This window comes from Monocercomonoides exilis, assembly GCF_001643675.1.
Source record: "Monocercomonoides exilis strain PA203 chromosome Unknown scaffold54-601524, whole genome shotgun sequence".
Classification (NCBI taxonomy): Eukaryota; Preaxostyla; order Oxymonadida; family Polymastigidae; genus Monocercomonoides; species Monocercomonoides exilis.
Genome location: NW_027150599.1, coordinates 69624 through 97613, shown reverse-complemented (window position 1 = coordinate 97613; position 27990 = coordinate 69624). Strand labels below are relative to the sequence as shown.

Sequence of the window (27990 nt, the reverse complement as noted above, 5' to 3'; positions counted from 1 at the left end):
ACAACGGTGAAGAAGCACAGGGAGCTGATGAATGAATTAGAGTCATCTGTGAATGATTCAGAGACCTGTGCATCACATACGCATCCATCTTCAACTTCACGTGAGAGCAACAGATCAATTGAGAGAGAGAGAGAAAGAGGATCAGAGAAGGAGAAGGACAAAGAGAACAAAGACTCAACATCTCGTCACCACACACCAATCAGTTCTTCTTCTCATCGGATGCCTTCTCCTTCGCCTTCTCCTTCTCCTTCCTCTGCCAACCGCATTCACCATCAACCTCGCTCCTCCTTCAGGCACTTCGATTCTCCTGTCCTCAACTTCATCCGCTCTTCTCTTTCTCCTTCGCCTTCGATGACTCCTCCTTCCTTTGAGAATCTGCCTGTCAAACAGCCAAACACTTCATCCTCTTCTTCTCCTCTAAGCTCTCCTGCCTCATCCCCTCGCTCACACACACCACATCCTGCTTCCTCTTTGGCTTCTCTCTCTTCTGTCCTCCAGAACTCATCCACTCCCTCTCATTCTCCTTCCTCTTCCTCTTCTTCTTCTTCTCATCACTCTGTTTCTGGCTCTCCTGCTTCAACCAACCAACAGCCACACATTCAGTCACCAATAGCCAATCGATCTCAATTGGTCACTCAATCATCTTTCTCCCTCTCCCTCACTCATTCGCCTTCTCCTGGTAACACTCCAAACTCATTCACTTCACCTTCTCGTCTGTCTATCTCTTCTTCTGCTGCTTCTCCTTCTCCTTCTGCTGTTGATGCTCCGAATCCTCAGAAGGAGTCACCAAACAGTCTTTTAGCCAATTCATCCTCTTCTTCTTTGTCTGATGTTCGGACACAAATTAAAGTAGGAGGAGATGAAGCTAGTGCCAATTCTTGTTTAATTGGTAACTCATCTGCTCATCCATTTGAGGCAACTCTTCCTTTCAAGCAACTCATTCCTCCTTCATCACTTCATCTGCAACACTCTCTGACTGAAACATCAACATCGTCAACATTATCTGAATCTGCAGACACACAACAGAGCTGTCCACACACTGTGCAAGAAGAGAATGAGGAGAATGAAGAAGAAAATGAAGAAGAGGCAGATGAAGATGATGATGAGAGCAAACGATTGAAGGAAGAGAATGAGACAGTTGATGAATTCAAAGAGGAAGAGGAAGAGGAGGAAGAAGACGAAGACGACGACGACGAAGAAGAATATGAGGATGAGGGTGAAGATGAGGAAGGCTCAACCAAACAAGACAAGAAAGGAAGCCATCAAAAGCGATCAAACCAGAGAAATTTGAGAAAACACCACAAAAAGAGCAAAGTTACCACACGTCGAATGAGTGAGTCATCAGTTCCTGAGCATATTCCGCTCAGCAAACATTCAGACATGGCATTCTCATTCGACACTGAACACACACACAAGATGGTTCCAATGTCTGTGCCTCATCTTCCTCTCTCTCTCTCTTTCTCTGCCTCTTCTCCATCGAACTCCACAGCCACCGTCACATCTGATGCACACACAGGATCAGTTCATTCGCTCTCCTCTTTTGTCTCTGAGCAGACAAGAAGCAGATCTAACTCTTATTCAGACATCCACCAGACAACATCTGAGGCAAATGATCAGTTGGAGAGTGTTTCTTCATCTAAAATGGACTCTTTGAAACCTTCTGACTCACACAACAGGCTGAAAGATACTATTTCGTCTCCTTCATCAACTCCTCCTTCCACTCCAAAGATATCTCCTGTGATGACCATTAAGACACTTGCAACAACTACATCATCTGCATCTTCATCTTCGTTATCATCATCATCTTCTTCTTCCTCTTCCTCCACTTCTTCATCAACTTTAACTCCATCATCCAAAACACACTCTCCCTTAACATCATCCGCAGCTGTGTCATCTGAGCCTTCATCTGCCTTCCCATCTCCAGCTGTCTCTGTTCAGACAATCGAACAAGACACGACTGATCACTCTGGTTCATGTGTCTCACTCCAGTTTGACAAGAAGAAGAGAAATAACACTTTCAGATCTGATTCACACACAGCACTTTCTGACAGAAAAGAAGAAGAAGAAGAAGAAGAAGAAGAAGAAGAAGAAGAGAATGGCACACTCCATTCACATCAGATGGCTGTTTCTCTTCCATTGAAGTCTGCTACATCATCTTCTTCTTTAACTTCTTCTTCAACTTCCTCTTCCTCCTCCTCTTCTTCTCTTTCCTCCTCTTCTTCATCTCTTTCCTCTTCTACTGCTGTTAATTCATCCACATCGATGTTTGAGTCAGACAAAGAAGACACACTCAACATGAGGCCATCAACATACCAGCCAACCACCATCTTCACCACTCCCCTTGCTCCCACTCCATTTCATCAGTATTCTTCTTTCAACTACTCATCTGGTGCATTCTTTGATACCATCGCTTCTTCATCTACCTCTCCTTCTCACTCTCCTCTGATGAATAACTGTTCTTCTTCTTCTTCTAATTCATCTTCTAATTCATCATCTTCCTCTTCCTCTTCCTCCTTCTCTTCTTCTAATTCTTCTAATTCTTCTTCTTCTTCTTCTTCTTCTTCTTCGAATAATCAATCTTCCAATACATCTCAACAGAACACAGTCAAAGCAACTATATCCACTCCTCAAATTGTGCATCCTTCAGCCAAAGATGAAAGAGAAGGGTTTTATCACATCTCCACATCACATGCTTCTTCTTCTTCTTCTTCTTCTTCCTCTTCCTCTTCTTCCTCTTCATCTTCATCTTCCTCTTCCTCTTCCTCTTCTTCCACCTCTTATTGCTTTCCTCATGTTCCCCCTTCAATCAGAGCCACTTCATTTCAACCATGTCACAATCCATCTTCTTCTTCTTCCTCTTCTTCCTCTTCCTCCTCCTCCTCCTCTTCATTCTCATCCACACCCACTCCTTCCTCTTCTCCTTCCTCTTCCATCAGAACTCCCTCTCCACTTCATCCTACTTCGAGTGATTCTCCTTCTCGCTCTTCCATCTCCTCCTCTCACAACTCTCCCACTCCTCCTCTCTCTCACTCACGCGCATCTGTCACTGCTCCTGCTCCTCTCCCTCCTGTTCCTCTCCCTCTTTCTCCTTCTTCTCAATTTCCAATTTCTTCTTCTTCCTCCTCCTCTTTTCCATCTTCTGAACAATCATCTTCATCCTCTTCTGCTTCATCTTCACCACATCTTCATTCATTTCATTTCCATTCCAGTTCTAATCTCTCTGTCCCTTCATCCACTTCTTCTCCTCTCCCTCCAATTCCCCCCTCCTCCTCCTCTTCCTCCTCTTCTTCTTCTTCTTCTTCCTCTTTCACTTCTCACACGCCAAACACTTCATCCCTCTCTTCCATCTCATCCTCTTCTTCTCTTTCTTCTCTCAAACGTTCTCATTCTTCTGTCTCTTCCCTGCGATCATCACACACTCCCCCATCTTCCACTCAGAATGTGTCTTCTCCACTTCTCTCTAACCCTTCCCCTCCCAAACAGGCACGTTCTGTCTCCCCTGGCCCTTCTCCTTTGGCTCATAATTCATCCACTTCAACTTCTTCCTCTTCATCATTTTCCTCATCTTCTTCTTCCGCTTCAACTGCTAATTCATCCACATCCACAGCCACATCCACGCTCCAATCACAACAACCAAATCAATCATTTACAAATACTTCATCATCATCTTCTTCTTCAACTTCTTCTTCTTCTTCTTCTTCCAATTCATATTCTTTTTCATCAAAGCGATCTTCTCGCTCTCCTTCTCCAGCACTTGGTTCGGTCACTCCTTCCTCTCTCTCCATCACTCCTTCCTCTTCTGGTGCTCTTTCCTCATCAAACACACAGAACAAGCCAGGAGGAATGAAGAAAAGGCCCATCCTCTCCATCATCACTCCTTCACTTGGTGGCTTCTCTTCATCCATTGCATCATTAAACTCCCCAAACTATGTTGAATTCACATTCGATCCGCCTTCTCCTCAGTCTCCACCTCATCCTCTGTCTCCTTCCTCTGCTGTCTCATCTGGCCAGCACAGCAGAAGATCCACCTCCAGAAGAAATACACCTGCCCCACTCCCAATCTCATCATCCTCTCCCACACACACACAGACACAGACACCCAGACAGAAGAGTGTTTCCAGAAGAGGATTTGAAGAGGAGCTGATGATGAAAGAAAGGAGAAAGGGGAAGATTGGAGCAGATATCAAAGAAGGAGGAGGAGGATCGAACGAGTCATTCAGAATGCACAGGAGTAGATCATTCAGCAGAATCACTCCATCTTCCATGGCATCTCAGCAGATGGTGAAAGATTCATCCAGCTCTTCATTAGCTGCCCCTCAGCCACAGCGCCTTCCTCGCCATCCACTCACTCCACCTGGTTTGTCTTCTAATGTACCAAATCTCTTCTCTTCACCAAAACACGAACAGACTTTTCAATTTCCTCCTTCTTCTTCAGAAACTTCTTCTGTAACATTTCTGAATTCTTCTTCTTCTTCTTCTTTCACTTCATCATCGTCATCATCATCTTCTTCTTCCTCTGCATGTTATTCACCATCTCACTCCTCTTCCAACTCTCTTTTCATTTCATCTCAACTTCCTCCTGTTTCACCCTTCAATTCACACAACTCCTCTGGCATTCCAACACCTCGTAGCAGCAATCAAAACAGCCCTCGCTCACCTCATCATCCAACTCCTCCTCACATTCCATCATCTCTTTCTTCCTCTTCTTCTGCCTCTGCTTCTTCCTCTCCTTCTCCCACCCCTTCTCCTTCCTCTTCTGTTTCTCCTTCTGTTTCTGTCAAAGAAGAAGAAGGTGTGAACACTTTAGAGAGACAAGAATCAGTCAACCTTTTAAAAGAATCTTCATCCACATCTTCATTCATATCTGATGCATCTTCTGTTTCTGATGTATTTCCTGTGTTTTCTTCACATATACACACAACTGCCTCTTCTGTAGTCTTTCCTCCTCTTTCTCCCACAACTTATCTGACTTCATCATCAAATGGGCTGATTGGAATGGATCAGACTGGGAATGGCACAGAACAAGGAAAACATTCAATCTCTTTTGCTTTCTCTTCAAATGAACTGGGAAGTGTGGATGAATCAGTCGAAATCAAAGGAAGTGTGTTGGGGGTGGTGACTTCATTGCCATCTACACCAAAACAATCAGATGAGAATAACAATAATAACAATAACAATACAACATTATTGGGTTTTGAAGGAAAAGAGAAAGAAGATGGAACAAATGAATTGAATGTTCAACAAACATCTGAAGAGAATAACAGTCAGACAAGCATTCAGACAGGAGAAGTAGGAATAATAGAACAACAGATGAATACGGCTGAATTATCGAATATTCCTCAATCAGAAAATACTTCTTTGCACAACTCACAAAACTTATTGAATGAAAAAGATATTCCATCAGATCTTATTCAAAATGAAGGAGAGGATCAACACATTCAACAAGAGAAACAAGAAGCATTTGAAGGAGAGGCATCTTTCAATGGAGAGAATAATGAAGCAATAGACAACAATGAAGGAGATGAAGAGGTTGAAGGAGATGAAATGCAACAGGAACAAGAAGAGAATGAACAGGTGACAGAGCAGCCACAAGAACAAGAGGAGAATAACAAGCAGTCATCAGGAGTACATATCATAGGGACACCTGATTATATTGCACCAGAAGTGATCACGATGGGAGAGAGTGCAATGACATTTGCATTGGACTGGTGGGCTGTGGGTATCATCTTCTATGAGATGCTCACTGGAATCACTCCATTCAATGCAGAAACACGAGACCAGGTATTTGACAACATTCTGAAGAAGGATGTGGATTTGTCTCTACTTCCCGAAGAGACATCAGACGAGGCAATTGAACTGCTGCTTGGTCTGCTCAACAAGGACCCAGACAAGAGATTAGGTTCGAATGATGTGGTGAATGGGAATGGGAATAGAAGTGGAGGAGAAGGAGAAGGGGAAGGAGATGAGCTGAATGAGATGGTGCCTGGCAGCCATGGAGCAGAAGAGATTAAAAGACATTCATTCTTTGCAGGAGTTGAGTGGGAGACTGTTTATGATTGTGAGCCTGTATTTCTGCCAGGATTCGAAGGAGATGAAGTGACAACAGAGTATTTTGAGAACAGAGAAGCAAGATTTCCGACAAAGAACATTGGGATGGAGGATGTGAGTGAAGACATCAGAGCAGCCAGAATCAAAAGAGGACAGAAGCTGTTTGAAGAGTCAGCAGCAGAGATTAAGAAGCAGAGGTTGCTCCATCACAAGACGAGGAAGTCGAAGCAGAAACAGCTGACAAGACTGCAATTGCATCCACGTGGCAGCAGAAGGAGGATGAAGGAACTGAATATGCACAAAACAGGAAGAGAGAAAGAGAAAGAGAAAGAAAGAGAGAAAGAGAAGGAGAAGGTTAAAGAGAGGGAAAAGGAAAAAGCAAAGGAAAGAATCAATGAAAAGGAGAAGGAGAAGGAGAAAGATAAGGAGAAAGAAAGAAGAAGAGCAGAAAGAAAGAAAAGAGAGAAAAGAAAAACAAAAGAAAAGGAAAAAGAAAAAGAGAAAGATAAAACAACAGGAGAATCCAATCAAAATGAAAAGAAAGAGAAAAGCAATCTGACAAGTCCAACAAAACATCACACACACTCAACACATCGTGACAGCATACCAAAAGTGAAGAAGGCAATATCAACAGCCTCAACAGCTGTATCATCATCATCTTCTTCTTCTGCTTCTGCTTCTTCTTCTTCTTCTTCGAGTGCAACAGCAACCACACTCAAAGTTGGAGACAATACAACATCAGCCACAGATACCATTCCAAATGTTGAGTCAGTTTCAAACAGAACAACATCAGATGGAGTGAATGAGACACAACATCACTCAAACAGAAGACAATCCATTCATCACACATCTTCTAAGCACACTCGATCAAAAGCAGGAACAAGCAGAAAGGAGAAAGAAAGAGAAGATAAAGAAGATAAAGAATCAAAAGAAGCAAAAGAAGAAGTTGATGGAAAGAAAGAAGGAGAAGAAGGAGAAGAAGAAAAAGAGAAGAAGAAGATTAAGAAGAGAAAGATGTCGATGAAGAATGAGACACGAAAGAAGTCAGATAATCATGAACATAGACATAATCATCATGCTTTAGAAGGAGATGAAGAGAAAGAGAAAGAAAAAGAAAAAGCTGAAGAAGATAAGTTGAAAAGCGAGAAAAAGGAAGATGAAGATAAAACAAGTCCAAAAGGAAAGAAGGACAAACAAGACAAACAAGAAAGAAAAGGAAAAGAGAAAGAAAAGGAGAAAGAAGAGAAGAAGAGACATCACTCAAATGCTAGTTCAAAGCATCACAAAAGACATCGATCGCCTAATTCTATTCTGAAGGCAATTGAAAAGCTATCAAAAGATAACAAAAATGTTAATGAAAATGAAGCAGAACTTTACAACAACAAAGAAATGAATCTCAAAAATGAATTGAAAGAGAAAGAAGAAGCAAAATTAGCATTGATTCCTGCAAGTGTCTTTGAGACTGCCAAGCTCATCCCATCAGTTGATGATAAGAACAATGAAATCAATCAAAATAACAGAATGAATAAAGCAAAAGACAATCAGAATGAGAAGCAAATAAAAGGAAGAGAATTTATTGTTCCCACGTTATCCTCTCATTCCACACTATCCACACAAAATGCATCAGAAGAAAGCAATTTGTCTGAAATATCGATCCATCCATTGATACAAGAGAAGCAACGATCTCATTCATCTGAGGCTGATTCAAAGGGATCTGCCTCATTCACTGACCTCTCTCTCAGCTCAGCATTACCCTCTGCTCCTTCTGAGTCATTTGCTTCTCCTTCTGTCTTCACTCAATCATCTCCTGAACATCCACATGAATTGCCTTATCCACAAACAGACTCTCCTTCTTCAACATATTCTTCTTCCTCCTCCTCTTCTGCATCTTCTTCTTCCTCTATTTATACTCATTCCTCATCTGCTTTGGAAACTTCTTCTCTCACTCCTCTTTTGTGTGTTCGCTCTCCTCGCTTCAACTCATCAGCCACTCTTCCTCTTTCCTCTTCTCCTTCTCGTTCACTCCCTTCAAACACTCTCTTGTTGACTGAGCATTTTGCTGATCAGATGCATTCATTTTATCAGAATACTCACCTTCCAATGAAATCCTTATCAAAACAGCAGTTTTCTTCATCTATTTATTCTGAACTGGCTCAAAAACATTTTTTACCTCCAACATCACCAAAGGCACCAACAAGACATCGCACTCATCGGAGGCAATCTTCAATGAATGTTATTTCTTCTTCTTCCTCCTCCTCCTCTTCATCTTCCTCTTCTTCCTCCATTGCTTCTCCTCTTCTTTCTCCTTCCTATTCTCTTTCAGCCTCTTCTTCCTCCTTCCTTTCAATGCCCCCACATGCTGTCTCCTTTGTCACTCACCCTGGCAGTCCTCATCCTCCTGTCATTGGAACAACATCCACACATTCTTCATTCAGTGCATCATCATCAAATGACATCAGCCATCTTGTTCGCTCTCCCAAGGGCAACATCAACGTCCTTCCAACTTCTCCTCTTCCTCTGATGTTCACTCATCCAAAACACAGACGAGCAAACACTGTATCATTTGCTATGTCATACAATGTCACTCCTTCTCATTCATCTCCTCAACTTCTTAATCCTTCTGCTGTTAATCCTTCTTCTTCTTCCTCCTCCTCCGCTGCTGCTCTCAAATCTTTTGTCCCCTTCACTTCCAATGCCAGTCATTCGTCACATGCTCATTCAACTTTGCCTTCTTCTCTTCCTTCTTCTTCCTCTTTTTCTTCTTTCCCATCTCTTTCTGAGTCTCCGTCTCGTGTCTCATTCTATCCATTGCTATCGTCCACCTTCACTCATCCTATGCCTCGTTCTCCTTCATTTGGTGTTCTGTCATCTTCTGTGCCTTCTCTGTCACTCAATCCAACATCTTCCACTTCTCCTCCTGTCAACGGAAGTATGCCCCCTCTTCCTTCTCCAACATTCTCTATGTCTTCAGTCACATCTGGTTCAACTTCATCTTCCTCCTCCTCCTCCTCCTCTTCTGCTTCTTCTTCTTTTCCTTCTCTTTCATCAGATGCAAATACACTCTTTGGGCAGAATTTCACTCCTCATCTGTCGATGAGGAAGTCAGGGCATCTGAAAGAGAGTGGGAGAGAGAAAGGAATGGAAAGCACACTTGCTCCGATAGAAGAGATGAGATATGAGAAGAAAGATGGAGTGGATGAAATGTCATCAGAGGAGAGGAAGAAGAAGAGAACAATTGTGATTAAGAGGATAAGTGTTGATGAAGAGAAGAAAAGGATGGAGAAATTGAAGGGGAAGGATAAAGAGAAAGAGAGAGAGAAGAAGGAAAGGAAAAGGGAAGAAAAGAGATTGAAAAAGGAAATGAAGGAGAAAAGAAGGAGAGAAAGAAAAGAAGCCAAAAACAGAAAATTTGAAGAGAAATTCAGAAGAATATTCCAAAACATACAAGACAACACCAATGGAGATATGAGCAATGAACAACATCATCTCAAAGAAGGAGTATCCAATAATCAAACAAGTGGAATATCACTTCAAAGAGAAGAATCAACAATGCTTGATCGCTCCCTCTCCATCACCCATGGCACATCTCCAAGCAGTTCCAACTATCCTTCTGTTGCTTCTCTTCAGATTCCTCCTCTTGCACTCCTGTCCAGTCAAACAACACCTGTCAGAAACACACCTCGTTCACAGTCGATGTCTGTGGTGGATGCAGATGTCCATTTGTTCCAGTCTAATTATCCATCAATGCAGAAGGAGAGCGAAGAGAAGAAGAAGATGATGACGATGAAGATAAAGAAGTGGAAAATAGAAAATGATGACGACAATGATGATGATGAGATGAATATTCAGCCAATTTCAGAATATTCTTCATTGGAAGAGTTGCATTCTTCATATGAGCATCCAGGGCAGATAGCTTCTTCTTCCTCAGACACAAATTTTGAGCTTCATCACGAGAAAGAGAGAGTGTTCAGGAATGACAAGCCAATCAAGCACAAAAGTGCTGTTTATCAGTTGAATGAGTCAAGTCAGACAGAACTGTCACGAGTTAACTCAGAAATTGAAGGGGAAAAAGGCAAAAGAACAATCGAACAAGACTCCAGCAATGCAGAAGATAACAAGAAGTCCTTTGATTATCTGCGAAAGCTGCTGAGTGATGTGAGTGATGAGTTGATGACTGTCTCAACAGAACAAGTCAATCAAAGTGAGTTTCCTTCATCTTATTCTGAGAGACATACACCTTCCTCAATTGTCGGCAATTCCACTTTGTGTTCTCTTGATTCTTCACCCAGTCAGACTCCATTGTCAAACACAGCCACTTCATTCATGCTTCATCTCTCTCCGGAAATGAGGAAGGGTTCTTTGAACTACTCAAATGCCACCCGTTCTGCTGTGTTCACTTCTACTGCTACTCTCACAACACTTTCAAGCATCACTTCCTCTTCTTCTTATTCTTCCTCTTCCTCCTCCTCTTCTGATTCATCTGCTTTATCCTCCTCTCCTTCTTCTTCATCTTCTTCTTCTTCATCCTTGCCAGCATCCAATGCACCATCCATTCCAGACTCAATTCCAACAACAACCAACTCAAAAGGTCTGTCATCAAATGCTTATTCATCTGATTTGTCTCCTTCTGACAAGTCACACACCATCACTCGCTCTGCCACATCTGCTTTGAGTGAGAAAGAAATGGCTGACTCTTCAAGTGATGAAGATTCTGTTTCTTCTTCTTCCTCTTCATCTTCCTCTTTTTCATCTGATTCTTCTGATTCTGATGATGACAGAAATGATGGTGATGAATATATGTGTGATACTGATGAGGACAGAGGTTCTTATACTTCCTCCTCTTCCTCGTCATCATCCACATCATCATCATCTTCTTATTCTTCTTCATCAATCGAAGGATCATCATCAGAATATGACTCATCAGACAATTCACTCAATGCTTCCTCCATTTCAGCTTCTTCTTCCCCTTCCTCTTCTTCCTCCTCTGCCACACACAGCACAGTCACATCCTCATTCAACATGGCTGCCTCATCCAAATTGCTGTCATCTCCTCTGAATACTCCTCATCCACACAAACATTCACTCAAGAGAAGCAGAACACAACACGCTGAACATGCACTGGATATTCGTTCTCTCACTCACACAACCACATTCCCTTATGCTTCGACTTCATCCAACTCTTCATTCAGAACAGCTGACACACAAGCATATAGCTTCTCTTCTGAAGCGTCTTCTTCTTCTTCCTCTTCATCATCTTCTTCATTTGATTTGAATGCAACAAGATCAACTGTTTCAACTTCTGTCACATCTACAAACACATCTTCATCGTCTTCCTCAAAATCACATGAACATTCATCACATTCTCACTCTCATTCTCATTCTCATTCCCATTCCCAATCCCATTCCCATTCCCATTCACAGTCTCAATCTCAATCACATTCCTCACCTACAAAATCCTCCAAGTCACGAGGCCACTCACCCACTCTCTCTTCTCTCTCAACGGTCTCATCGAGTGATGTGGATGCCATCTCAATTGCCTCGTTTGACCCGACTGATCTGAAGACGATGGCATTTGAGACACCCTGGGGAGAAGTGAGTGATGACATTGTAAGACCTCCTCTGACACGCACACGCACAGACACTGCAGCGAAAGTGAAGGAGAGCAGAATGGGAATGGCTAATATGCAGAATGGGAATGATGCTCTGTCTCAACTGAATAATATTCTATCATCAACATCTTCATCCTCCTCCTCTTCCTCTTCTTCTTCAATGGAGTCTCCTCAGACAAGAAATGGCGATGGGGCAGACAGATTCTTCAACAATCCTCGTATCACAATGACCCTCCCTGCCTCCTTCAGACACACACGCAGCAGAACAGTTATGATGCCTCTGTCTTCTGTCTTCCCTTCTCCTTCTCCTTCTCCCCCTGAGTCATCTTCAAATGGAGACAACGATGACTCTGATGATGCTATGGCTATGACTATGACAACATTCACCACTTCTACCTCATCCTCTTCTTCTGATGCGTCTCTTCCATCTTCATCTCCTTCTCCTTCTCCTTCTCTTTCACCTTCTTCTTCTCCCTCTGCTTCCTCTCTATCTCCCTCTCCCTCCCCCTCTCCTTCTGCTTCTCCCTCTGCCTCTCCCTCTCCCTCATATGCTGCAGACAATGCAGAAGCACTCACATCAAATGCCACTTCAACCTCACTCGCCACCACAGCCACAACAACTGCTCTCTCTTCATCTGAGACTGTCTCTCCAATGGGAGTATCTCCTGCTCTGCCTGACACCCTCTCTTTATTCTCTGTCTCTCCTTCTCCTTCTCCTCCTGTTGGAAGAGTTTACTCACAAAGGATGGCGAATACTGTTAATGTTGCTTCAACATCATCATCATCTTCTTCTTCTTCTTCTCCTTCCTCTTCAATCATTCCCACTCATCCTTCTCTTTTGTGTGAGTCTGCATTGGCCACACCCTCAACCACAACATCTGTCTTCTCCACCCCTCGTTCTGTCTCTTCTGCCAATTCATCTTATTTGGGCTCTCTTTCCATCACTCAAACAACTGCCCCGACTCCATTCACTCCTTCCCCTACTCATCAATATACTGTCACAATATCCACTCCTTCACCTGCTCCTGTTCCTCCTCAGAAGATAGCTCAGTCTGCTCTTTCCACTCCCATCTCTTCACAAACACAGACATCTGCTCAACAGATGATTGATCTGTCTCCTCAATTCTGCTCTCCTTCATCTTCTCCTTATTTTGACTCCTCAACTAATACTTCTTCTTCATCTTCTTCTTCTTCTTCTTCAATTGATTCACCTCCCTCCTCTTCTTCCACTTCTTCTACCTCCTCCTCATCAGAATCAGGTATTACCACTCCATCTGCTTTTCCTCCTCTATCCTTCTCTCAATCAGATCAAACTGCCTCTCCTCAGTCAAATGAAGCTTGTTCTCCCAGCACAACAACACCACAGAACTCTTCAAAGCGTCCTTATCCTCCTCATCCGCACACACTCACACGCTCTAAGAGAGCAATGACTGTTGTTGGATTTGCCTCTCCTGTGCAGAATCTGATAGACGAGGCAAAGAAAGAGAGAAGAGCAAACACTCTCAAAAGAATAGGCAGAATGAAGATGAGATCGCCTTCACGATCACCTCCACAAGAAGAGCTGTTGCCAGTTGTGGATACAAACAGTGAAGAAGGAGTGGAAACAGAAGAGATGGGAAAGAGAGATGGGACTGAAGGCAGTGAAGTTGAAAAGAGTAACGTTGGAAAACCAATAGACGTTGATATGGAAACAAAAGATGGACAAATTGATACAACACAAATGGCATTTGATAGACTTACTCCATATTTGTCTGTGAAAGATCATCAAAAGGATGCGAATAATAGAAAATCAGAGCATCAGCATCATCACAACCATCATCATCATCATCACAGCAAAAGCAGTCACAAAAGCAAAAGTCACTCGAAACACAGAGACGATCTCAAAGATGACCAGAAAGAAGAGCATAAGCATCACAAGCACACACATCTGCATCACTCTAGACATTCTCATCATGAATTTGAGGCAAGTCCCAGGAAGATCATAGCAACAACTGTGAGGGTGTATGATGTGAATGCGAAGAATGCAGAGAAGATATGGAAAGATGGAGATATTCTGAAAGAGGAAGGAGCATTTGACAGAACAGATGATGATATCACTCAACCAGCAACAGCTGTTTCCACATTGCGTTCAATTGCATCTTCCACAAAGAGCAAAGATGAAACAACAACAGATTCTGAGGGTAATACAATGCTCAAAGATGAGCCTTTCACTTCAGAAGGAGAAAGTGGAAAGAAAGTAGATCTTCATCTTGCAATTCCTTCTTCTTATTCCTCTTCCTCCTTCTCTTCTTCTTCTTCTTCTTCTTCTTCTTCTTCTTCTTCTTCTTCTTCTTCTTCTTCTTCTTCTTCTTCTTCTTCTTCTTCTTCTTCTTCTTCTTCTTCTTCTTCTGCTTCATCTTCTTGGGCAACATCACCCACAATGTCATCACTGTCTATACCATCTGACAATCATTCATTGTCCTCATGCAGCAAAGGATCAGTTGCACTTCCTCCTCCTCTTTCAGGTGGAGCTGATGAGAATGACGAAGGGAGAATGAGTGAAGATGGCTTTGTTGGAGATGAAGATGAGGGGAACATTAAACAACAAAACAAAAACATTCAACAAAATAACCAAAATGGAGCAAAAGATGATGATATATCCAATTGGAATCAGTTGTGGAAAGGAATGATCAACGAAGAAGGTGTTTTGCTCAGAGAAAATTCAGTTGGTTCTGTTTCTCATTCACAAAGGAAAGAAAAGATAAAAGAAAAGAGGCATCATAAAAGCAAGCATGGCCATCACCACAGTCATCATCGCATTCACAAACACAGACACGACAGAAGAAGGAAAGGAAAGGAATATCTGAAAGGAATTGAAGCAGAAGGAGTGGATATGATATTCAGCAACAGAAGATTTGCAGGGGAAGAAGAGAAAGACGAATATGAAGCATTGAAAGAAATGAAAAGAGAGAAAGAGAGAAAGAGAAGAAAGGAGAAGAAGAGAGATCGAAAGAAGAAGAAAGCGAAGGAAGAGAAAAGAAGAACAAAAGGAGAGTTTATTGTGGGAGAGGTACAATCACCTCTGGCACCTGGGCAATCACTCATACAAATTGAACCAAAGAATACTAATCTTATGAATGTGTTTCAGTCATTATCATCATCTTCTTCTTCTTCTTCTTCTTATTCTTCTTCCTCCTCTGGTATTACTTCATCTTCCTCCAGTTTGACCATCCCTTCTTCTGAGACTCCTGCCTCTTGCTCTTCTTTTGCCCCTCCTATCTCTGAAAGTACAACCAATTTGTCAAATGCATCCTCTTCTGACACTTCTGCTGCACAAGAGTCGTTTTCAATGCCTTCTTCATCTGCTCTCTTTTCTCAGCCAAAGACTCATCGTTCTTCTGTGTTTGCAGACACTTTTGTGCAACATTCCAAACAGAAGCCAGCAAAACAGGAATTTCGGCCATATTCATTGAGTCTGATACAAAATGAAAGGAATGATGCGAATGATCAGAAAGTGACATCTTCATCCACATCAGCCACAGCATCATCAGCAACAGCCACAACAATAAGCACTTCTTCTGTCTTTGCCGGTGACAATCTCCGCTCCTTCTCTCCTCCTCTCTTCCAGTCACCCACCCGCTCTTCTCCTTCTCTCTCTGGCACCAGCCCTTCAGTTACTGCCACCATGACATCTGCCTCTGAGTCAAGTGAGCAGCTCACACAGAACATGACCCCTTCCTCTTTCCCTCTGCAGCACACGTCGATGTCTGACAGACCAGCCAGGCCTGCCTCAACCATCGTCATACCTGCCTCTTTGCCCACTTTTGGAACTGGCGGTGTCTCTTTGATTGCTTCTCCTGTTGCTGCTTTTTCTCCTTCATTCACTCCTCTTTTCCCTTCGCCTTCGCCTTCTCCTTCTGTTACAAATACAACTTCTTCTAACACAAACTCATCTGGCTCTATATCCACATCTTCAAGTTCATCTTCTTCTTCTTCAATGTCTTCTTCATCCTCCTCTTCCTCCTCCTCTTCCTCCTCCTCCTCTTCTTCTTCCTCTCCTCAGTCATTGTGCAGCACCACCAACAACTCAACAGGTGTTGTGTCTCGTCACACAGCCATCACAAGCACTCTTTCCTCTCAACAGGAAATGACATCCCCAACAGCCGATGAATCTACCTGCAACACTCACATCTGCCTCTCTTTGCACTCAGATGGCACTCAAATGAATGAATCTACTCCAAATGAGGTGGAACCTTCTCCTTCTTCTACAACTACAACTTCATCATCTTCATCTTCATCTTCGTCGTCGTCTTCTTCTTCTTCTTCAATAATACCTTCTTCTGCAACTTCTTCTCCTTCTTCATCGTCTTCTTCAGACTCTTCTAATTCTTCTAATTCTTCTCAAAATACAATTTCTTCTCCTCCTTCTCCTCCTCCTGCTTTTCCTTCTCCTTCCTCTTCTTCTTCCTCTTCTACCGAAACACAATCATCTTCTTCTGCTGGATCTCTTTCTCCTTTCCTCTCTCATGGCTCTTCTTCTTCTCTTTTCCCTTCTCAACAGCATTATCCTCCTGCCTCTCCACAAGCAATAGACGAAGAAGAAGAGGAAGATGAGGAAGATGATGTTGATGCGGATGAAGAAGAAAGTGTCAAATCTTCGATGTATTCAGCATATGAACAAAGATGCAATGAAGAAGAATCTCATTTGACAGAAACAGAAACTGAACAGAATATCACTCAAACTTCAGATATTTCTCTTTCTCATCCACAAAATGATAGATTTATCAACCAAAAACTGCCAAAAGTTCAGTTTGAAAAGGGAGAAAACAATCAAAAGGACACATTTTTGCCTTTGTCTCCTTTAAGCAATACGAACAGTTTTATGCCCAGTCATTCTGATGGAAATGCAGGAAAAGAAGCAGAAGTTGACAATTCTTCTGTTGAGAAGAGAGAAGAAAAGGCTATTTCAACAGAATTGGATCAATCAAATGAATCAATGATCAAAGTGACAAGTGAAAGTTTGAAAGGCAACACAGACAAATCTGCGATGTCTTCAGATGCATTTCCTAATTTCATCTCTTCTCCTGTTGAGTCTTCATCAACAAATGTTTTATATTCTTCAAGTTCTTCTTCTTCTTCTTCTTCTTCAACCTCATCATCTTCTTCTTCTTCTGTTCCATCCAACCTCTCTTCTCCATCTCCTTCACACGAATCCTCTCCTCACTTCTCTTCCCACACAAAACGTGTCCAATCAACAGACAGCCCAGCCTCTCGCACTCAATTAGGCATCTCTCTTCCTCACTCTCCTGCCAGCATCTCTTGTCCTTCCCCCACACTTGCCTCTGTCGACGGCATCATCATCCACACCCCTCGCTCTGTACACGCTTTTGGCCCTATTCCTGCTCTGTCTGCTATCAATGTGAATTCTTCTTCTGCTTCTTCTTTTTCCTCTTCTTCCTCTTCCTCTTCCTCATCATCTTCATCTGTTTCAACTTCTCATCTCCCCTCAACTCCATCAACCACATCTCTTATCGCCTCATCTCCTTCTCATTCCAAACTCATCCGTCCTTCCAGCATTGCCAACAAAGAAGATGCTCTTTCTCTTTCTCTCTCTCTCACCCACTCTCATTCACTCTCTCACTCTCACTCTCATTCTAATTCTCATTCACAGGACAATCAAATAGAACCAACCTCTCTCCATTCTCAGTCATCTGCCTCTGCTGCCAATCAGTCAGTGGACGCAGACTCATTCTATGCTTCTTACTCTGTTGTTCTGAGGAAGCCAGCTGGACAGAGCAGTTCTGTTGACTCTCCTCTGATGATTTCTGAGTCTTATGCCTCGCCAAAGGTCAAAGAATATCTCAAATTGAAGAACAAAAAGGGAAAAGAAGAGCAATTTGAGAGGAAAGAAGGGAGTCATAATGATCATCCAAGCACCCCAGTGTTGAAGAGATCTTCGTCTGATGTATCGCCAAAGAAGGTTGTTTGTGAGTCTCCTCCACCTTCACGCACAACAACACCTCCAAAGAATTCTTCTTCTTCTTCTTCTTCTCATCATTCTCATCATTCTCATCAGAATCAACCGATTACAACTTCTCCTCTTCTCACAAAATCATCTTCTTCAGATAATTCATCTGTTTCTCCATCAACTTCACTGAAGAATCAACAAAAAGAGAAAGATATTCATTCAAATAGTCAACGTATATCACCAGATTATGAATATCAACAGAACATCTCATCATCTTCATCTGCTTCAACAACCCCTTCTTCCTCTTCATCTTCTTCTCCTTCACCTTCTCCTCAGCCTTCTTCATCGAGTAGCCATTCTCTCTCTCATCATCATCATCATCATCATGCCACTCCTCCTGTTCCTCCTCCTTCTGTCTTCTCCATCTCTCAAAATGCACAAAATACTCACAATACTCAAAACACTCAAAATGCCTCTTATCATCCATCAGACTATGCATACAACGGCCAGAGCACCCTCTCCTCATCCACATCTTCCTCTGCCATCTTGTCCTCTTTCTATGCCTCCAACAGAAATGACTCCTCCATCCTCAACTCTTCCACTCCTCCCATCTGCAGATGCTACTCTCACTCTCATCTGCACTCCCATTCTCACTCACCCACTCCTTCATTGGGAGAATCTCGTCTCTCTTCTCCTTCCTCCTCCCTCACCCCAACAACACCCAGAGACATCCACTCACCTGCATTCCATGTACCCACTCCTTCTCCTCCTCTTTCTCTCTCTGACGGCACTTCTCTCGGCGGATCAACAAAACATCAGCCAAAAAGAGGACTCTTCAGCAGACTGTTCGGAATCAGAGACAGAAAAGAGAGTGTGTCTGAATCTCCTTCTCGTCTCTGCATCTCTCCTCATCTGATGAACTCTCCCATCTCTCATCCACAGCGCCCTCCTTCCACATCCTCTCTCCACACCCCCTCGCCTCACATCATCTCTCAGAGTGTTGACACAATCCCTCTGCCTGAACTGCCCTATCCTGCCATGAACACCTCCTCTCCTTCTGTCTCTTCCAGTTCTGTCTCAGGCTCTGTCTCTGGTTCTGGTTCTGGCGCTATGCTCATCTCCTCCTCTCAGCACACTCCTTCCCCTTCCCCTTCTCCTCCTCCGTACACCTCTCACTTTGGCAGAAGCAGCGTGTCTCCTTCTTCTATTCTCTCTAAATCATCTGCCCATTTCTCTCCTCCTATCACTCCCACACACAGCCCTCTCTCCAGCCCTCTCATTGCTCCTCAAAGACCTAATTCATCTAACAATTCTTCATCAAACTCTTCATCCAATTCCTCTTCTAATTCATCTTCTCATTCTGTTTCTTCACTTGGCATTCTTCGGATGACTGAATCTGATTCGATGGCCAATGCATTTCATGCCATAAGTGTTACTGATGGAGAGCCACCAATATTTGCTGAACATACAGGCAATGTTTCATTCATCAATGGAGAAGTGGCATCTTCTGGCTCAATCTCTCCTTCTCTCACATATGCCAACTCAACTGCCTTCTCTTCAGCCACTTCTTCTGCCTCGTCTTCTTCGTCTTCATTAAGATCTTCGCCAACTCCTCCTCTGAGTATGTCAAATGAGCAGAACCTGCCACAAACACAAGAAACAGCACGAAGACTGAGTTCTGTTTCTGATTCATCGAATGCCACATTCGAAGGCAGAAAGACAGACACTCTGTCTCGTTCACACACAAGTCTCTCTGGTAAGTCATTGCTCTCTCAAATGCAGACAGAGCAGAAGGAAGACGAGGAGAAGAGGAAAGAAGAGATGGAAGGGAAGATACTTGCACAGAAGAGTGATACTCCTTCTGCCTCTATCACACCAACATTGAAGGACTTCATCGCATCCAGCATATTTGCTGCATCCAGCCAGCAGCTGACTCATTCTCCTTCTCTTTCTCCTTTCATCAATCAGGCTGTAGATGGCAAATCGCACAGGGCGTTCACTCTCACTGCCTTTTCTCATCCAAACTGCTCTCCAAACAGACTTCAAAGATCTTCTTCTGCCTCTCTTTCTTCATTTCCTTCTTCTCCTTCATTCAATGGAGCAACTTCTGGTTTTGCCACTTCTTCTTCGAAGTCTTCTTTGAACTCATCTGAAAGTAAAGGTTGTGTTCCCAAACCTTCTCCTCTTCTCCACTCTTCTCATTTGGATATGAACACCAGCCGTTCTCCTTCTCCTTCTTCCTCTCCTTCTCATACTCATACTCATACGCACACAAACACTCACTCGTCTCTTCCATCTCCTTCATCTTCTGCCTCTCCTTCTCATGCATCTTCTCCTTCATCTTCTCGTTTTCGTTCTCATTCTTCTCCTTCGTCATCTTCTCCTCATTCATCAAATATCTCCATCCTCACTCCAATACCCACTCAGCATATGCTTCCCTCTTCCTCAGTCTTCCTCTCACCAAAACAAAGAGATCTGTCTCACTCTCACTTCCACTCTCCAATGGCTCCCTTCATTCCAACTGAGTCAAGCGATGCAGAAGGAGAAGAGGAAGAACACACAAACAGAAGATATTCCTCTCTCTCTTCTCAGTCATCTTCTCATTATGCCATGCAGACACTCGAATTGATCAGCAAGGATCAACAGAAAGAAATGAGTGATGGAGAGGGCTATTGGGAAGAGCAGTTTGAAGGAACAGGATTGTTAGATATCAGAAACACTAACGATGCAGATAGAGAAATAGGCAATGAAGAGGAAGGAGTAAATGGAGTGATGATGAAATCACAGAGAATGATTTCATTGAATGGAAGTGTTGATTGGACGAGGAGGAGAAAGACACAAGCAGATGTTAACTTCAGAGGAAACAGAAGATTAGCGATCAACAAAGATGCACCATCGAGAAAGAGGAAGACAAGAGGAAGAAGAGGAAGAAGGAGTGTAATGAGAAGATCATCAAAAAGGGGGAAGATGCAAAGGAAAGCGTGGTCGTTGAGTGAAGAAGATGAAAGACAGGCAGAGGTGGACAAAGCGAAATCGAAGGCAGTTCAATACAAAATGATTATTCCTTCATTCTCAAAGAAAAAGAACGATGAAATAAAAACAGGGAAGGAGCAGTCAACAAACAAAGATGATATTCGACAAACAGAAGGATTGGATGACAAATGTTTAACTTCAGATATTATTCAACAAGAAAATGAAGAAGAACCACAAAAGAATAAACGGATGAAGAGATCTCAATCATCCAGCTGTTTGTATTTGGCTGACTTGTCAGAAAACGAGAGCGATTTACAAAAGGATGATAATAGAATATATTCTGCTCTTAATAAAAACAATGAATTGAAAATGAATTCCTCTTCAAAGGACAAATTAATTGAAAACATCTCAGGTGATAATTATGGAGATAGAGTATTCAAAATAACTCAACCAGAGAAAGAATTAACAGATGAGACACAACCACAAGGTGTTGATAGGATGACAGCATACCATACGCCTTCTTCGGTTGATCCATTTGCCATTCCTTCATTGAAATCAAAGAGGGAGATGACTCATCACCAAAATGATCGATTGAATGGAAAAGATTTGTCAACAGAACTGATAACATCTTCCACTTTTGCGCAATCATCAAAAGATGGTTTTGATCCATTCAAAAATGAACAGTTGCCTTTAGAAGCATTATACACTCCAACAACAAATGTGGTGAATCACTCAAAAACAAAGTCATTAACACACTTTGGGAATGAACTTTTTGGAACATTCCATCGATCAGCTTCACAAGCATCATTAAGCTCTCTTTCATCAGCACGATCATCTCCTCTGAAGAAGAAGAAGAAGAATGATGCTCCACACTCAAGATTGGGGATTGTGCACAAGGCATCAGGAGAGCTGGATGAGCTTGCTGGTTCTGAAGCAGCAAATGAAAAGAAAACAGAAATCAAAAGGAAGAAGAAGAAGAAGAAGCTCATCAGAAAAAAGAAAAAGAAGGCAATTGATATTTCAGCAGCATCAGCATCAGATGAAGTATCGTTGGAAGGAAGGAAAAAGAAAAGTGCACTGAAGAAGAGAGATGCAATCACAGTGGGGCCATTGAGAAGAGGATTGAGTGTGGGAAGAGAAGGAATGAGGAAAAAGAACAGACTTTCCTTGTCTCCTTCTCCTTCTTGCGATGTTCCTATTACAGTTGGAAGGCATTCACTGAAGAGACTTTCAAGCCTACCAAAGCCAAAAGTTGAATCAAGCCAGCATTTGAAAGATCAAAAGAAGCCAACTAAAAGCCAGTCAACTTCTTCTTTGCATTCTCATCTTTCTGACAAGAATTCTCTTTTTGCATTGAAAACAGACAACAATGAAACAAAAGATCCTTTCAAATCTGCAAATGGTCCATCTGATCAGAATGCAAAAGATGAGTTCAAAACAACAACATTGACAATTGCTGATCCATTTGTTCCTCTTCCTCCACTCAAACCTCTCTCTCTGCTTCCATCTCGTATCAGACAGCGCAGAGCAAACAGCTCAACAGAACTGATCAAGCCAAGAGATATGTTTGTATCCAAAAGATCTGGTTTGGCTTCTTCCTCATCCTCTTCATCGTCAACATCAACACCTTCATTGTTAGCATCATCATCTTTATGCTCACCAACATCTGATGATTCGCGCCATCTTCTCAAAATGTCTTCTGACAAAAGTTTGAGAAGTGTACAGAATGAATATGGAGATGTGACAGATGAAGATGAGTGGGAATGGGAGTGGGTCACAGAAAGCGAAGAAACAGAAGCAACAACAGAGAGAGAAGGAGAAGAAAGCAAAAAAGAACTTTATCCTGTTGCTACATCCATATCTCCAAAAAGTCCGTCTCCTTCTGTTAAGAGAAATGTGTTGGATATCTCATCAAATAGCATGAATGAATCAGTGAATGATGTGTCTCATGTGACTCATATGGCTCGTACTCATTCAAACAGAATGTTAGAAGAGAAGACGTTGACACCTCGTTCTCGCTCAGTCAGCAGAAGTGCCTCGTGTAGCAGCAAGAATTCTGCCTCCAAATCTCGTTCGAGATCTCACACACCGTCTCGATCACGATCGCATTCACAGACACCAACCAATTCTCCTTCTTCCTCACTCAACGAGAGACAGCAGCCAGCTTCTCCTTATATCTGCCATTCGCCTCTTGTTCTGTCTTCTCAGCAGCTGATCTCTCCATTCTCAGAAGTTATAGCATCAGTAAAGCAGAGACCTGCAAATCAGAGAGAGTTGGATGAAGGAGAGGAAGAAGAGAGAGAAAGAGAAAGAGAAAGAGAAGATGAAGAAGGAAGAGAAGGAGGAGGGAACATCATCATTGGAGCGCCATTCAGAAAGGAAGGACAGAGAGAGTCATATGAAGATGGAGAGATGGATGCAAATGATGAAATGCATCCAACAGAAAGCTTGATTGTTCCCAGTCCAGAATTAGAGTCAGACAAAGAGTCGACAGAATGGCAGTCTTACGAGACATCTAGTGAGGAGTCAGAAGAGATGAGCGAGGATGATAATGAAGAGGATGACGATGAATATGAAGTTGAAAGTGAAGATGATGATGAGGAGGAGGAAGAAGAAGAAACAAAAGAAATTGATGAAGACGAAGAGTATGAAGAAGAGGATGAATACGAAGATGAAGATGAAGAAGAGGATGAAGAATATACAGAAGAAGAGGAGACAGAGGAAGAGGAAGAAGAAGAAGAAGAAGAAGAAGACTTGAATTCTCCTCCGATTGGAGATGGAATGAAGAAACACAAATCATTTGGCGATATTCAGAAGGAGCTTAAGGACTATAAATACATTTCTTTGTTTGACAACAAAAACAGAGTTGGAACCATTCGAATTCCATTTGTGGCGAGAAAAGAGCAGATGGGAGGGACACTCAGACAGAGGATCATTGGACAAATGAGAGGAGACGTACAGAATGGAACTCCTTTTGGACTGATGGCTGCATCTTCCACACTCGCTGCATCACCTTCAACTTTCTCTCCTTTCTTCCAATCTCCTCTTTCATCTTCAACATCTTCTGCATCATCATCTTCTTCTTCCTCTTCCTCCTCCTCTGCCTCTGCCTCATGCTCTTCATCTTCCATTACTCCTCCTTCTTTGTCAACAATGTCCTCCTCCTTCCACAGAAAGAGACAAACAACCATTTTTGGAGGAGGCAGCGGAATTGTCTCTGGTTTCAGCATTGGCAACAGAACACGCTTCGCACAGAATCCATTTCAGCCATTTGGGATGCCTCGAAACATGCCATTTGTGTCTATTCCTCAGCGCCCTCGCTCGCTTTCAGACGCCGAAGAAGAGAAAAAGAAGGGGAAGACAGGATTGTTGCTGCCTCAACAGCTGGAGCTGCCAGCAATGCTGCATGGAAAGAGCACTCACAATGGGCAGATTCCGATTCCTCCGCCTTCTCTCCCTGCAAACGATCCTTTCCAGAACATGCAATCTCATCGCATCTTTGGTGCTTCATCATCTTCCTCATCTTCTTCTTCCTCATCATCCTCTTCTTCCTCTTTTTCTTCTTCCTCTTCTTTTTCATCTTCATTTGGTTCAAATCTGAACTCAACATATTCATCTCCTGTTGCATCCATTCCATCTTTCCATTCTCATTCTCCATTCAATTTATCCTCATCTCTCAAGCAATCCTCTCCTGTTGCTTCTCCTCCCCTTGTTCGCAGACAGACAATCTGCTTTTCTCCCACAAACAAACAGAATGTGAATGCATTTCCTCCATTCAACTCATCCAACTTTGGCTCTCTTGTAACAAATGCATCTACTCTCTCCACCAGCTCCTCCTCCACCCTCAGCACAGTTGATTCTTCCACTCTCTCTCAGAACTTTGATGTGAATGGGGCACAAGACACATCTCAACATGCTCCACTCCCACCTTCTTTGCCTTCTCCCTCTCATTCTCCCTCAAATACTGCTGCCATCTCTTTGGAGACTCCTTTCCTCTCATCTGCATCGAGACAGTTTTCTGCAGCCGCCCTTTCCCATTCAGATGCCTCTGCTGTGACTGTTCTGTCAACATCTGACTCTTCTTATCCCTCAGCCAGCTCAACTCCTTCCTCTGTTATTGTTCATTCGCAGCAGTCTCTTCATTTATCGGATTCATCATTTGATACAAGCACTTCTCCTTCCTCTTCTCCAACTTCTTCTTCTCTAAAGTCAGCTAAACAGCAACATTCTCATTCATCGCATGTGTTCAATAAACCAAAGATGCATCTTCCTGTGATACAAGATGATGTAGGTGTAACTCTTATGCCTTATCCTTCATCATCATCATCATCTTCTTCTTCTTCTTCTTCTTCCACAAGTGACAGCCACCACAACTACCCACCTTCCTCTCAGTCGGCATCTGTTCAGAGTGATTCATATTCTGTCTCTGAGTCATATTGCAACACAACCTCATTAAATGGAATGATGCTGTCTCCTGCCTCTGAATCTATTTCTGCTTTCAGTCATTTTCCTTTTGTCAGCCCTTCTCCATCAAACTCACCTACAGACACTTCTTTCTCTTACAGTTCATCTTCAAACACAGAAGGTGCATCAACCTCTTCCTCCTCCTCTTCCTCATCTGCACCTGCCCCTCCTTCTGGCATATCTCCATCACTTGCTGCATTGTTGAACAGTGTTGATGGAGATGTGAGAGCTTCACCAACTTCTTCACGCAATTCATCCACTCCTATTTATTTGTCTCCTTCACTCGCTTCTCCTTCTTCCTCTCCTGTCGATCTGTCTTCTTCTTCGTCCTCTTCTGCTCACACAAGCGAAGGAGACAGAAATTGCGTTTCTTCTGTTCCTTCTGTGGCAACAGACACAACTCTCTCTTCTCTCTCTTCTCTTCCAACTGATGGCTCATCCAAGACATCGCACACTGCGCCCATTGCATCTAATGCTTCTTCCTCTCTCATCTCCAAAGCCAATCTCGCAAATGCTTTGTCTGCCTCTTCCTATTCATCTTCTTCACAGAAGCAGCCATTAGAGCCATCTCAGACAGTGTTTCAGGAGAATCCATCAGCCAACAGAGTATTCGATAGCACTGAATCTGATGCAAGTGAAAGCATTCCAAGTGCTTTCACTTCAAAATCGCCTCATCCACAACCGCATCATCCTTATCCTTCGATTCCTTCTGTTGACTTCTCCATCTCTCCTACTCAGTCAACAACGCCTTCTCCTTCCTTCTCTCCATCCAATTCTCATTCTCCTTCACCTGATCCACAGACACCCGCAGCTGCACGCAGAATTCTCTTCCCCAGCGGTGATGGAGTGCTCTCTTCTGAACCGATGGATGCTGTCATTGTGGGAACACACTCCAAAAACACACAAAGCATACTACACAGTCCATCGCTGTCTGCCTCTCCTTCCTCGTCTTCCTCCTCTTTTGGGCTGTATGGTCCATCTGTTGCTGTCACTGCACCCATTTTGCTGACACAAGAGAAAGCTGATCGGAGGAGGGTGTCTGTCTCTTCTGAGCAGGATTCTTCTTCTTCTTCCTCTTCCTCTTCCTCTTCATCTTCAACATCTGTCGGATCTGTTCCAGCATTTGCTTCATCAAATGTGTTTTCCAATAATCTTCTTTCTTCTCCTTATCAGATGAGTTCTGTCGATCCATCAGAATTCATGAGCATTCTGCACAAAACAGGAGAAAAGAAACAAAATGAAGGAAATGTTGTTTGTTCACCAAACGCAAAAGGCTCCTCAAAATCGCTCATGTCTCCTTCAGCACAAAGTGATCGTTCAGGTGCTGCTTCTTCTGAGACATTTGATTCTTTGTCTGATATTTCGCATTCAACAGCGTCTGCTTCTGTACATTCTGTTCTGTCGCCTTCCTCTTTCCCATCTTTGGTGCTTCCTTCATCTCCAGCTGAGTCTTCATCTCAAAAGACAAGTACAGCCAATGAGCACTCAAATGAAGGTGCTTCAAATCAACAGGATATAAAGAATGAAACAAGCACTAGTGCTTCTGTTTCACAAGTGAAAGAGAAGAATTTGCTTTCTCAAGTCACTTCCGCAAACACAAAAGGTTCAAATGCTGAAGAAACTATTGGAGGTTCAATGCATGCAGCTTCTGGTGAATCATCATCATCATCTCCTTATTCTTCTTCTTCTTCTTCTTCTTCTTCTTCTTCTTCTTCTTCTTCTTCACATACTTTGAAGCTCAACAAGCTCTCTCCAATGAGACAGTCAGAACTGCAAAAAATGGCAAGACAACCAATTGCCATGTCTTCGCATTCTCCAACATCTGCACACCAGCCGCGTCTTGTCCATTCTCCTTCTTATCAGTCTCTTGCCTCTCCTTCCTTCCACAAGTCATCTATCCATTCTTCCTCTTCTCATACTGCTGCTGCTCACACACGACAGCACAACTTGCTCGGCAGCTCTTTTATGCACAGTCGCACTCGCTCCTATGCGGTGCCTGCTTCTTCACCAATAACATCATTCGGTTTGTCAACTCCCACAAATTCCTCTCAGATGTTATCTTCTTCATCTTCTTCTTCTTCCTCCTCCTCTTCATCTTCCTCCTCTTCTGCATCATCTACTTCATTGTTGTCTACTCCACAGGGTCATTCCAGCTTCTCTTTCGAGCACACCCCTCTGACTTCCTCTCTTCTTGTCAACAAAGAGGACACACCTCGCAAAATGCTTCCTCGTCAAGCCTCCTTTCTGGCATCGCCAACGCCTTCCACACGGCACTACCGCTCAATGTCGATGAGCCAGCCATTCCATCCGCCTTCGTCTTCTGATCTTTCTTCTCCTTTTCTCCAGTGGAATCCAGTTGCATCTACTTTAGTATCTTCTGTTCCTCAAAGTTCTTCTACGCACTCTTCGTCCACTTCTACCTCTTCATCAACCTTTTCAACGCCTTCTTCGTCAAAGACTATGAGAGGATCAAGCAATGCAGCATCTCCTTCTTCGGTTTTTGCATCTTCAACAAAATCAAATTTGACCTCTCATTCTGGAATGAGCAAAACGATGCCTAGCCATCGCTCCCCTCCTCCCACAATTTTGTCCAATTCAACTTCATATTCTCGCAAATCAACTTCCTTGCTTGATGAGAAATCTTCTTCTAATTCTACAGGCTCATCGACTTCATTTGATTCCAGCAAAGCATTTGTTCAGAAATGAAGCTGAAAATTTTGCTGTTATGTTATTGTTAATTGTTATAATGGGATATTTATTGTGTTTATGCTATTTTTATTCTTTTTTTATTGGATGCACTATGAAACAATTGTTTAATGTTTTTCACTTTTCAGTTTGATGAGAAAAATGTAATCGCATTTTTTTATAAGTGATATTTCTTTCATTTCGAAGTTTTCACGATTTGATTATCTTTTTTAAACAAATAAAATTGTATTTTTATCATCTTAA

At 42.8% G+C, this 27990-nt stretch overlaps 1 protein-coding gene across 1 annotated transcript in view; it reads left to right on the top strand.

The window, feature by feature from the left end:
• MONOS_8747fu8748 (putative Protein kinase domain) overlaps positions 1-27990 on the top strand; it is a gene marked incomplete at its 5' end in the record, with an annotated part of 29301 nt that extends 1311 nt beyond the window's left edge. Inside the window, one exon of the mRNA XM_067879183.1 lies at positions 1-27990. This exon is cut by the window's left edge and continues 1138 nt beyond it. Coding sequence (XP_067720317.1) covers positions 1-27747 — 27747 coding nt within the window. The 3' untranslated portion in view covers positions 27748-27990.